The sequence below is a fragment of the Chelonia mydas genome, chromosome 1, assembly GCF_015237465.2.
Source record: "Chelonia mydas isolate rCheMyd1 chromosome 1, rCheMyd1.pri.v2, whole genome shotgun sequence".
NCBI classification, from domain to species: domain Eukaryota; kingdom Metazoa; phylum Chordata; order Testudines; family Cheloniidae; genus Chelonia; species Chelonia mydas.
This window is the reverse complement of record NC_057849.1, coordinates 55,356,995-55,369,582: the sequence shown is the minus strand read 5'-3', so window position 1 is coordinate 55,369,582 and position 12,588 is coordinate 55,356,995. Positions and strand designations below refer to the sequence as shown.

The window sequence follows — 12,588 nt, the reverse complement described above, 5'->3', positions numbered from 1 at the left end:
GTTTTCCTTGAACTGTTTATTTTTTTGAGGCCTCTTGTTTATAAAGTTCCCTATGAGGAGACAGCTACAGGCCAGTTCTCTCAAGCAGGAAATCAGAATTCCAGATTTTAGTACACTATTCTTTAAGGGCCCAATTTGCCAGCCCAGCACAAGAAAGGGGAGTGAAAGGTGGAACGTGTGTGAAAGACAAGACACCGGTCGACATTTCCTTTATACCACAAAGCAGTGCTTAGTGAGGGTTCTCTCTGCCCTGGTATGTAGGGAGGTGATACAGCCAGTGGCTATGTGGATTATTAAACAACACCACTCTAATGTAAGACTTCTTCATCTGTAGATCTCAAAGCATTTTACAGCAGCGGGCAAGTATTTCCATTTTACCGATGTGGAAATGGAGGCACAAAGAGTGGAGGTGACTTGCCCAATGTCACGCAGCGGACCAATGTCAGATCTGGGAGCTCCTGAGTCCAAATAGTCTAGTGCCCTATCCACTAGGCAGCACTGCCTGCCAGGATTCTCTAGCCAGACCCATTTTGGGGAGAAAGGAGTTTGCAAGCTGTAACAGAGGCTAGAGTAGTTACCGTTGAGGAACCGTGCTGCATTCTAGGGCCTGAGAGGAGGATCCTTCCCCATGCCCTACCCGTTATTTTGACTGAACACTGGGAAGAGGATGTGGCTTGAACTATTAAATTAAGAAAAAAAAAAAGATAGTGAAGCAAAGGGGGTTTAGGTTCAGTTGGAGTGAGGAATGGAGACATGTATTCTATGATCATCTCCTCTCAGCTGCCAGTGTGTTTTAGTGCTCCCTCCGCCAGTAAGTGCCAATAAAAATGAATAGATGTACTATTCTCTCATATTGGAGTGAAGAGACATGACATGTAAAAATGAAGTAAGAACTTCCCTTGTTCCAGTACTTTACAGGCCTTGTTTCAACTGTGAAAGATGGTCTTTAATGCACCAACAAGCAGTGCTGAGTCCTCTATCCATCCACCTCCACTGACAGCTTTTATACACACGGATTGAACGCTGTCAGCTGGGATCATCATCTTGCAGTGGCTGGCTTCAAAAAGGCAAATGCTGACTAGGAAGCCTGTATGTCACATCAGAAGAAATCACTGCTTATCAGTGCAGCAGCTCCTTGACAAAATGGCCACACCACGTACGAGTCCAACCTCTAGAATGAGATTTAAGCTCAACCACATCTGAGACAAAGGACAAAAGCAACAAGAATTCTCTATGTACATATGCTGCTACATAAGAAACCATTCTGAACTGCCCCCAACCATCATTATGATCTCAGCCTATCAACATCACTTGTTAATTGCTGCATTCAGTTTAACGCTCATATGTAAGTACTGTTTCTATACTACAGTATTAATTCTACACAGCTGCACGGCAGTCACTACGGATTGATCATTCTTTTACTTCAATTGAGTTCCAGTAAATAGAGCACTAACTCTTTGTTGTCTAGCTGGTAACAAGGGGCGAGGCATTAAGAGCAATAACAGCTATACAATTACAATGAACCACACAGTATTTATTTCTACTGTGGTACTGCCTACAGTGCCACTGTACTATGAACATATAGGAAGACCGTGCCTGCTCACAAGTTTACAAATCAACAATTTTAGCTTAGACACTTTTAAAAAAAGCCATCAAGACACAAAACACAATTATGTCCGTGCGTGCACTCTGCCCACCGACACACCCCATTCCCCTTTGCCCTACCAGCTTTCACTCATGTAGAAAAGTAGGGCCAATTCTAGAAACTTGTATTCACATGAGTAGTCCTTACTTAGCCCTGGTCTACACTAGGAGTTGAGGTCGAATTTAGCAGCGTTAAATAGATTTAACCCTGCACCCGTCCACGTGACGAAGCCCTTTTTTTAAGATTAAAGGGCTCTTGAAATCGATTGATTTACTCCACCCCCAACAAGGGGATTAGCACTGAAATCAGCCTTGCCGGGTCGAATTTGGTGTACTGTGGATGCAATTAGGTAGTATTGGCCTCCGAGAGCTATCCCAGAGTGCTCCATTGTGACCGCTCTGGACAGCCCTCTCAACTCAGATGCACTGGCCAGGTAGACAGGAAAAGGCCCACAAACTTTTGAATTTCATTTCTTGTTTGGCCAGCATGGCGAGCTGCAGGTGACCATGCAGAGCTCATCAGCAGAGGTGACCATGATGGAGTCCCAGAATCACAAAAGAGTGTCAGCATGGACCGAACAGGAGGTACGGGATCTGATCGCTGTATGGGGAGAGGAATCTGTGCTATCAGAACTCCGTTCCAGTTTTCGAAATGCCAAAACATTTGTCAAAATCTCCCAGGGCATGAAGGACAGAGGCCATAACAGGGACCCAAAGCAGTGCCGTGTGAAACTTAAGGAGCTGAGGCAAGCCTACCAGAAAACCAGAGAGGCAAACGGCCGCTCTGGGTCAGAGCCCCAAACATGCCGCTTCTATGATGAGCTGCATGCCATTTTAGGGGGTTCAGCCACCACTACCCCAACCCTGTGCTTTGACTCCTTCAATGGAGAGGGAGGTAACACGGAAGCAGGTTTGGGGAACGAGGAAGATGATGATGATGAGGTTGTAGATAGCTCACAGCAAGCAAGCAGAGAAACCGGTTTTCCCCGACAGCCAGGAACGGTTTCTCACCCTGGACCTGGAGCCAGTACCCCCCGAACCCACCCAAGGCTGCCTCCTGGAACCGCCAGGCAGAGAAGGAACCTCTGGTGAGTGTATCTTTTTAAATAGGATACATGGTTTAAAAGCAAGCGTGTTTAATGATTAATGTGCCCTGGCATTCGCGGCCAGTACAGCTACTGGAAAAGTCTGTTAACATGTCTGGGGATGGAGCGGAAATCCTCCAGGGACATCTCCATAAAGCTCTCCTGGATGTACTCCCAAAGCCTTTGCAAAAGGTTTCTGGGGAGGGCAGCCTTATTCTGTCCACCTTGGTAGGACACTTTACCACGCCAGGCCAGTAGCACTTACCACGCCAGGGAATCATTGCAGAACAAAGCATTGCAGTGTATGTTTGCTGGCGTTCAAACAACATCCATTCTTTATCTCTGTGTGTTACCCTCAGGAGAGTGATATCATTCATGGTCACCTGGTTGAAATAGGGTGCTTTTCTTAAGGGGACATTCAGAGGCACCCGTTCCTGCTGGGCTGTTTGCCTGTGGCTGAACAGAAATGTTCCCCACTGTTAGCCACGGGGAGGGGGGAGGGGTTAGCCACGCAGTGGGGGGAGAGGGGGACGGCAAAATCCGACCTTGTAATGAAAGCACATGTGCTGTGTATGTAATGTTAACAGCAAGGTTTACCCTGAAAGAGTGTACCCATTGTTCTATAAAATGTGTCTTTTTAAATAACACTGTCCCTTTTTTTTCCTCCACCAGCTGCATGCGTTTCAAGGATCTTCTCCTTCCCAGAGGCTAGCGAAGATTAGAAGGCGAAAAAAACCGCACTCGCAATGAAATGTTCTCTGAGCTCATGCTGTCCTCCCACATTGACAGAGCACAGACAAATGCGTGGAGGCAGACAATGTCAGAGTGCAGGAAAGCACAAAATGACCGGGAGGAGAGGTGGCGGGCTGAGGCGAGTAAGTGATGGGCTGAAGAGGGCTGAAGCTGAAACGTGGCGACAGCGTGATGACAGAATTCAATGCTGAAGCTGCTGGAGGATCAAACTAATATGCTCCAGCATATGGCTGAGCTGCAGCTGTAACCAATCACCCTCCTCCCCAAGTTCCATAGCCTCCTCACCCAGACGCCCAAGAACGCGTTGGGGGGGCCTCCAGCCACCCAGCCACTCCACCGCAGAGGATTGCCCAAGCAACAGAAGGCTGTCATTCAATAAGTTTTAAAGTGCTGTGTGGCCTTGTCCTTCCCTCCTCCACCATCTCTCCCGGGCTACCTTGGCAGTTATCCCCCTATTTGTGTGATGAATTAATAAAGAATGCATGAATGTGAAGCAACAATGACTTTATTGCCTCTGCAAGCAGTAATCGAAGGGGGGAGAGGACGATGGTTAGCTTACAGGGAAGTAGAGTGAACGAAGGGGGGCGGGGCGTTTCATCGAGGAGAAACAAACAGAACTTTCACACCATAGCCTGGCCAGTCATGAAACTGGTTTTCAAAGCTTCTCTGATGCGCACCGCGCCCTCCTGTGCTCTTCTAACGCCCTGGTGCCTGGCTGCGCGTAACCAGCGGCCAGGCAATTTGCCTCAACCACCCACCCCGCCATAAACGTCTCCCTCTTACTCTCACAGATATTGTGGAGCACACAGCAAGCAGTAATAACAATGGGAATATTGGTTTTGCTGAGGTCTAAGCGAGTCAGTAAACTGCGCCAGCGTGCTTTTAAACGTCCAAATGCACATTCTACCACCATTCTGCACTTGCTCAGCCTGTAGTTGAACAGCTCCTGACTACTGTCCAGACTGCCTGTGTGTGGCTTCATGAGCCATGGCATCAAGGGGTAGGCTGGGTACCCAAGGATAACTATAGGCATTTCAACATCCCCAACAGTTATTTTCTGGTCTGGGAATAAAGTCCCTTCCTGCAGCTTTTGAAACAGAGTTCCCGAAGATGCGAGCATCATGTACCATTCCCGGCCATCCCACGTTGATTTTGGTGAAACGACCTTTGTGATCCACCAGTGCTTGCAGCACCACTGAAAAGTACCCCTTGCGGTTTATGTACTCGCCGGCTTGGTGCTCCGGTGCCAAGATAGGGATATGGGTTCCGTCTATGGCCCCACCACAGTTAGGGAATCCCATTGCAGCAAAGCCATCCACTATGACCTGCACATTTCCCAGGGTCACTACCCTTGATATCAGCAGATCTTTGATTGTGTGGGCTACTTGCATCACAGCAGCCCCCACAGTAGATTTGTTCACTCCAAATTGATTCCCGACTGACCGGTAGCTGTCTGGTGTTGCAAGCTTCCACAGGTCTATTGCCACTCACTTCTCAACTGTGAGGGCTGCTCTCATCTTGGTATTCTTGCACCTCAGGGCAGGGGAAAGCAAGTCACAAAGTCCATGAAAGTGCCCTTACACATGCGAAAGTTTCGCAGCCCCTGGGAATCATCCCAGACCTGCAACACTATGCGGTCCCACCAGTCTGTGCTTGTTTCCCGGGCCCAGAATTGGCATTCCACTGCATGAACCTGCCCCATTAGCACAATGATGCCCACATTGCCAGGGCCCGTGCTTTGAGAGAAGTCTGTGTCCATGTCCTCATCACTCTTGTCACCGCGCTGATGTCGCCTACTTGCCCGGTTTCGCTTTGCCAGGTTCTAGTGCTGCATATACTGCTGGATAATGTGCGTGGTGTTTAATGTGCTCCTAATTGCCAAAGTGATCTGAGCAGGCTCCATGCTTGCCGTGGTATGGTGTCTGCACAGAAAAAAAGGCACGGAACGATTGTCTCCCATTGCTCTGATGGAGGGAGGGGCGACTGACGACATGGCTTACAGGGAGGGCCTGACGACATGTACCCAGAATCACCCGCAATAATGTTTTTGCCCCATCAGGCATTGGGATCTCAACCCAGAATTCCAATGGGTGGTGGAGACTGCAGGAACTACCCATAGTGCAACGCTCTGGAAGTCGACACTAGCTTCAGTACTGTGGAAGCACTCCGCCAAGTTAATGCACTTAGAACATTTTGTGTGGGGAGACACACACTCGACTTTATAAAAACAATTTCTAAAAAACCGACTTCTATAAATTCGACCTAATTTCATAGTGTAGACATACCCTTAGGAACAGTCTCACCGAAATGTGAATTCAGGCCCCTCGGGCATAAGGTCTTTGCAGCAAGGATCACGTCATGTTTGTTCTGTAAACTGCCATGAACATTTATAGAAACAAATAAAGAGATAGCAGGACTACCCTATTTTCTTCAACAGAAAAGGTTTAACATTAACAAAACAAATCTGGAAAAGTCTGGCAAGCCAAACAATCATAAACTGGATTATGTAATACACAGGCATGATACCACACTGCAAAGCCAGACTTCAAACATTCCAGTATCCAGCATAAAACGGTTTGCTTTTCTATTTTTTTATTAAACACTAGAAAGTTCTTACTTGGACTACCATTGCACACAAACTTTAGATAAATACAATTTGGGAACTTCTCTGTTCTCCTCAGGATCACTTTCAGTGACTCAGAGCTCTTTAAGGAACAGTAATTCTTTTGCTTCACACACCTGCTGTGCCTTAACATTTTCTAACGAAGTACAGCACATGAAGTGAATTAGAATTAAAAAGTCTTAATTCTTAACAACTAGGTGAGAAGGAAAAAGATCTTCTGATGAGGAACGGAGAGAGAAAAGGAATATAGTGCAGACCCTTTTCTTTCTACAGTATCCAATATTAGAATTTTAAAAAAAATTAGTAACCTTTATGCAATACATCCCAGGACTCTAAAAAAATAAGTCAAGGGGAAATGTCTCTAACCTGGATTTAAAGACTTCACAACATTTTAGACCCCAAGGCAGACAATGCCACAACTGATGTACATGTTATCTAGAGATCAGATCTGGCACACTGACTAAAATGTTGCAAAGTTTTTAAATCCTGTCATGTCCTGAAGTCTTGCACAATTACACAGGTATTACCAGGAGACCGCTTCATTAGACCTGACCTAAGAGGGATAGATGAGATAAGGCAGAAGCAGGTCACTAAGGGAAGACAGATGAGATGCCTTGCAAGTAAGGCAAGATTTTAAACACTATTAATTCCTAAAAGAATGGATGCATGGTTCCAATTTCCACAAAATACAGGCAATTCAGAGTTACAGTTCCCTCAGGCACCATAATTCGCAGCCTCTTGGACATATGTACAGTTGTATTCTGCACTGTAAATGTTAACTAGAATCTATGCAATATGGTTGACTTACAGTTTGCAGTTTACCCTAGTTGTGTGTGATACAAATCTATACTAGCTGATGTACGAATGTGTTTTATGGCAATTAGTTTGCTGTTTAAAAAAATGAAAAGTAATTTCACATTCAAACAGCTGTGTTTGTTTCAGTGTGCTTGTATCTGGAGCCGTTGCATCTTAGTGAATTACTGAACTGTTTGAAAAAGTGCAAGGGGTTTAAACTAGTTTAACTGACAGACAATTTCTTCAGAAAGGTCAGAGGTGCTTTTATTCTTTATTATAGAGTAGATCCAGGGCAAATCTGAAGCTGAAATAACAAAACCTGCTTTGAGTTTTGAGCACAAACAGTATGGAAAGTGTAGCTGAAGAAAAATGCATTCTCTCCATCAGCTCCAATATTTTTGAAAAATGTTAGCCCAATGAACGTAATGAGACTTAAAAACAAAAATCTCATTGACATGCAAGTCAAGTATGAGACACTGCTGCCCAAATATTGATTTTCAAAAAGGTAATCAGGAGCCAGAGAAACAGAGCAACAACAGTGTAAGAGTAAAGTCCAAACAGGGCTCACTACCTCCAACCCCTTAGATCCAGAACTGAGCAGGTGACCCTATCTGGGTGGCCCAGGACTCACCCAACTCCATTCCCAACCGACATGGGTTTGGAGGGTGGGACAGAGAACTGGCAAAGTCAACCACCAGGGATGCTTATTATTCATTATTTGTATTACTAGGGAACCTAAGTGCTACAATCAGGGACCAGGATCCTGTAGTGCTAGGTGCTGTACAAACAGAATAAAAAATATGGTCCCTACCAACTGCCCCTAAAACACTTACTATCCAACACTTCCTTTCACAGAAGTGATTTTTGCAACCCCCTGAACATCAGTGATGACTACTTTCTTCATTTAAAATCTGGACATTTCCCTCTGATGATTGCCTGCTTACTCAGACCTCTTCTGCCCCTCACCCTCAGTGGCCCTCTCTCTTCTCCCCCTCCCCCCCAACTCTTTGTCTGCCCTCCTATGTTCCCCCCACCAGTTCGTCATAATGTATTAAACACCACATGGAACTCTCATGGCCTTTGCCAAGCATTACCCAGTCTCTCTGCCTGGATGTTGCATCCCTTCTCTCCAACCTTTACCTATTTTTATGTGTGGGGATTTTTTGTACAGCTCTGTATGACTGAGGCCCTGATGTCAACTGGAGCTTTTTGGTGCTACCACCGTACTAATGTGTCATCTTTTTAAAAAAAAAAAAAAAAAAAAGAAAGAAATACACTTGAATGTTATAAGAACCATCTGAACCCTAAGACAGCTGTTAGAGTGTCTTGCAGATCCTGCAAAGAAAGGCACTACAGAGTATCCTTAGCAGAGCCAAAGGGAAAATTTTCCACTGAAATTTCAAAATGGTTTAACTAGCTTTAATTGCTATGCGCTATTCTCAGAGCAATGAACAAACAATGGGGTCAGTATGAGAATATCATGCATATGGGAGAAACATGAGACGCTACCTGCTGTACAAATTGTATATTTTTTGCAATATGAGTCTAATCCTCCTACTCTCTCAATTCAAGAAGAAAACATCCTGCACAGCTACATGAGACTATGCCTTTCTATAAACAAAAACAGATGCACAGGAGTACCCTAGACTCTTAGCTAAAGACTGCTGAACTCACCCAAGGTATTTGTAGCAAAGTTCTTTTCAAGTCCATCCTCTGTTAGTTCTCTTTTGTTTACCATGCAGCCTGCATTGTTTATCTGCAAGACACAGCTCAGTATTAAAAAACAAAACACACACACACCCTGCTTTTAGTTTGATCTCTGGTAGTGACATGGTATGAAGTTACAGCTTGTTTCAATGCACCAGGGTGTGCAAATTGCAACTCCAGCTATGATAATCTGCCCCTGACAGTGCACTTGTTGTGTGAAAACAATCTTCACAAGGAAGTGTAATACATTTCATTGAAATCTGATAAAATTAACTGAACAAACAAGATTATAAGAGCCATCAGACATCATGGTGCCTTACTGCAGTTAGTTTTTGGCCCTTTTGCACACAATTAAGTAATGTGTGATTCGCAGAGCATAACTATTACAATACAAAAGCATATACGGTAGTTTATCAGTTTCATCTTAAAGATCCAAATGACTCCACATCAGCACAGCTATGCATTTATGTATTCTCAGTTTGTTTCTTCTGTACCAGTGAAAAGTCACTAACATTTTACCATGTTTTGGTTAAGAACTAACAAGTGGTATGCAGGTAATGTGTGTTTTCTCCATGTGACTCCCCATACTGGCTCATCTCACCTTCTGGATTGAGTTCAAGCTTCTCAGCCTCCCTTCCAAGGTCCTAGAAAAAACCACCCCTACTTACTTCTCTGCTCATTTCCTGCTACTCCCCACAACCTGCCCTTCCCAAACACTCCATTTGTTCCAGCTGCTTGAACAGTAAGACACAGCCCCTGTCCCAAGGGTTGTATTCCAGAAGACACTAGCAATGAAGATCATAGAATCATAGGACTGGAAGGGACCTTGAGAGATCATCTAGTCCATTCCCCTGCATTCAAGGCAGGACTAAGTATTAGCTAGACCATCCCTGAAAGGTTTTGGAGATTTTTTAAGAGCAGGTTAGACAATGATGGAGATTCCACAACCTCCCTCGGCAATTTATTCCAGTGCTTAACCACCCTGACAGTTAGGAAGTTTTCCTAACATCCAACCTAAACCTCCCTTGCTGAAATTTAAGCCCATTGCTTCTTCTCCTAGCCTCAGAGGTTAAGAAGAACAATTTTTCTACCTCCTCCTTGTAAAAACCTTTTATGTACTTGAAAACCATTATGTCCCCTCTCAGGCTTAGAATCATAGAATATCAGGGTTCGAAGGGACCTCAGGAGGTCATCTAGTCCAACCCCCTGCTCAAAGCAGGACCGATCCCCAATCAAATCATCCCAGCCAGGGCTTTGTCAAGCCTGACCTTAAAAACTTCTAAGGAAGGAGATTCTACCACCTCCCTAGGTAACGCAGTCCAGTGTTTCACCACCCTCCTAGTGAAAAAGTTTTTCCTAATATCCAACCTAAACCTCCCCCACTGCAACTTGAGACCATTACTCCTTGTCCTGTCCTCTTCTACCACTGAGAATAGTCTAGAACCATCCTCTCTGGAACCACCTCTCAGGTAGTTGAAAGCAGCTATCAAATCCCCCCTCATTCTTCTCTTCTGCAGACTAAACAGCTTCTCTTTTCCAGAATAAACAAACCTAATTTTTTCAATCTTCCCTCATAGGTCATGTTTTCTAGACCTCTAATCATTTTTGTTGCTCTTCTCTGGACTGTCTCCAAGTTGTCTACATCTTTGCTGAAATGTGGCACCCAAAACTGGACACAATACTATAATTGGGGCCTAATCAGCGCAGAGCAGAGCGGAAGAATTACTTCTTGTGTCTTGCTTACAACATTCCTGCTGATACATCCCAGAATGATGTTTGCTTTTTTGGCAACAGCGTTACACTGTTGAGTCATTCAGCTTGTGCTCCACTATGACCCCCAGATTCCGTTCCACAGTTCTCCTTCCTAGGCAGTCATTTCCCATTTTGTGTGCGCGCAACTGATTGTTCCTTCCTAAGTGGAGTACTTTGCATTTGTCCTTATTGAATTTCATCCTATTTACTTCAGACCATTTCTCTTGTTTGTCCAGATCATTTTGAATCATAATCCTATCCTCAAAAGGACTCGCAACTCCTCCCAGCTTGGTATCATCCGCAAACTTTATAAGTGTACTTTCTATGTCATTATCTAAATCATTGAAGATATTGAACAGAACCGGACCCAGAACTGATCCCTGCGGGGCTCCACTCATTATGCTCTTCCAGCATGATTGTGAACCACTGATAACTACTGTCTGGGAATGGTTTTCCAACCAGTTATGCACCCACCTTATAGTAGCTCCATCTAGGTGATATTTCCCTAGTGTGTTTATGAGAAGGTCATGTGAGATAGTATCAAAAGCTTTAGTAAAGTCAAGATATAAACATGACCAGAAATGGATAGGAAGGACCAGGATGACAACAAGATCTCACGGTCACCCACCAGACATGTACACATTTTGATGAGTTTGTGTCTTATTCTTTAATCTTTTTGCTTTCCTCCATGCCACCCCTTACTGCTTACATCCTCCTTCTCAAATTCAGAAGTAAGGATGAGGAGCAAGAGAAAGAGCTAACAAGAGGGCATGAAAAGGTTTCAGGTTAGGGGCACTACCCACTTACTCCTGTACTCTGCCCTCACCTTCCACACAAACACACTCCACCTTCCAGGTCTTTGGCAGGTAAATTGCACTAACTTAGGCTCTGATCCTGCAACTGCATCCATTTGGATAGACTCATGCAAAGTTCTACTGAAGTCAAAAGGGCTCTGTGCCGGGATCCATCTTTATGGACGTTGGTGCAAAACTAGGGCTTTAGGCATCACCTCTGCCTTTGGTCTCCTCTGTGCCAACCAATCATCAGACAAGAGAATGGGAGTAGAACAATAAGGGAATTTGCCAGGCTGTTTCCGCGGAGCGAAAGAGGAAATGAGAGCAAAGAGGTATGCAGAAGCGAAGGTGTGCAGGGCCCCGAAGGCTGCAACAAGGAGCTTTGATACAGAAGATGAGAAATCTATGTATATGAAAAGGGGCTGGACAAGATCAGAGAAGTGGACTAGGTGGATTATTTTGCAACAGAATTATACACAAATTAAGACTGCAGAATTAGAGAGGTTAGACTATTAAATGGAGAGATACAGATGAAAGACTCCAAAAGAGGTACACAATTTAAACTTGCAAACTTACCAAAACATTTAACTTATGTTCAGTCTTGAATTTTTCAGCAAACTCCCAAATTCCCTTGGGATTAGACATATCCAGAATGTGCAAAAAGATATTCTAAAAGAAAAAAGGAATTATGTTACAACCAATATGGAAAGTCAGTGCTCTTGATTTTCATCTAAATGGGATTTAAAACTAGCTCCTGAAGTTATACGCAAAGATGCTCACACAAGGACCTGACCAAAGCCATCTGAGGTCACAATGCACCGTTTGGTGATTTAACTCTAGCCCCTAATAACATGGTGACAAAATTATACAGAAAAGCTTGCAAAATGGTGCACAAACTATGCATATGGCAGCTATCAGCGTGCTTTCATGAACACATAAAAATAGGTGTATTCATCTAGTCAACAAAACTCAATTACATAAGCCTCCAAACTCTAATCTATTCTTACTATAAAACATGTTAGATCTTCCAGCATTGCACTGGCAAAGCATCTTCCACCCAAAGATCTTGTGGTGCCTTACAAGCATAAACTAATTACACCTCGCAACCCCCTGAAACAGACGTAGCTAAGTCTTACTCTCTCCATTTTATAGAGATGACGACTGAGAACGAGAGAGGTTAAGTGACTTACCCTACGTCACACAGTGTCTGTGACGGAGCCAAGAATACAATCTAGATTGCCTGACACCCATGTTACATGTTCTAGCCTTCCTCTTCTCTGTATCAAAGACTACAGGTTCTTCCTCAGAAAGCTACCATTTGATCATTTTTACATTACTAATTATGAATCTACAGTGTAACTTTTTGGCGTTATTCACATGCAGACAGAACATTTACTTTTTTTTTTTTTAAATCCTTTGAGAAAACTGGGACTGT

General features: G+C 44.2%; 1 protein-coding gene across 5 annotated transcripts in view; it reads right to left on the bottom strand.

Annotated features, from left to right (window-relative positions):
* DHRS12 (dehydrogenase/reductase 12) overlaps nt 1-12,588 on the bottom strand; it is a 39,894-nt gene that overhangs the window by 16,591 nt on the left and 10,715 nt on the right. For all 5 annotated transcript variants that reach the window (XM_007068063.4, XM_043532638.1, XM_043532651.1 and 2 more), the window contains 2 exons: nt 11,730-11,822; nt 8,575-8,656 (listed from right to left, as the gene is read on the bottom strand). In XM_007068063.4, the coding sequence (XP_007068125.2) occupies nt 8,575-8,656; nt 11,730-11,822 (175 nt within the window). The remainder of the gene's footprint in view (nt 1-8,574; nt 8,657-11,729; nt 11,823-12,588) is intronic.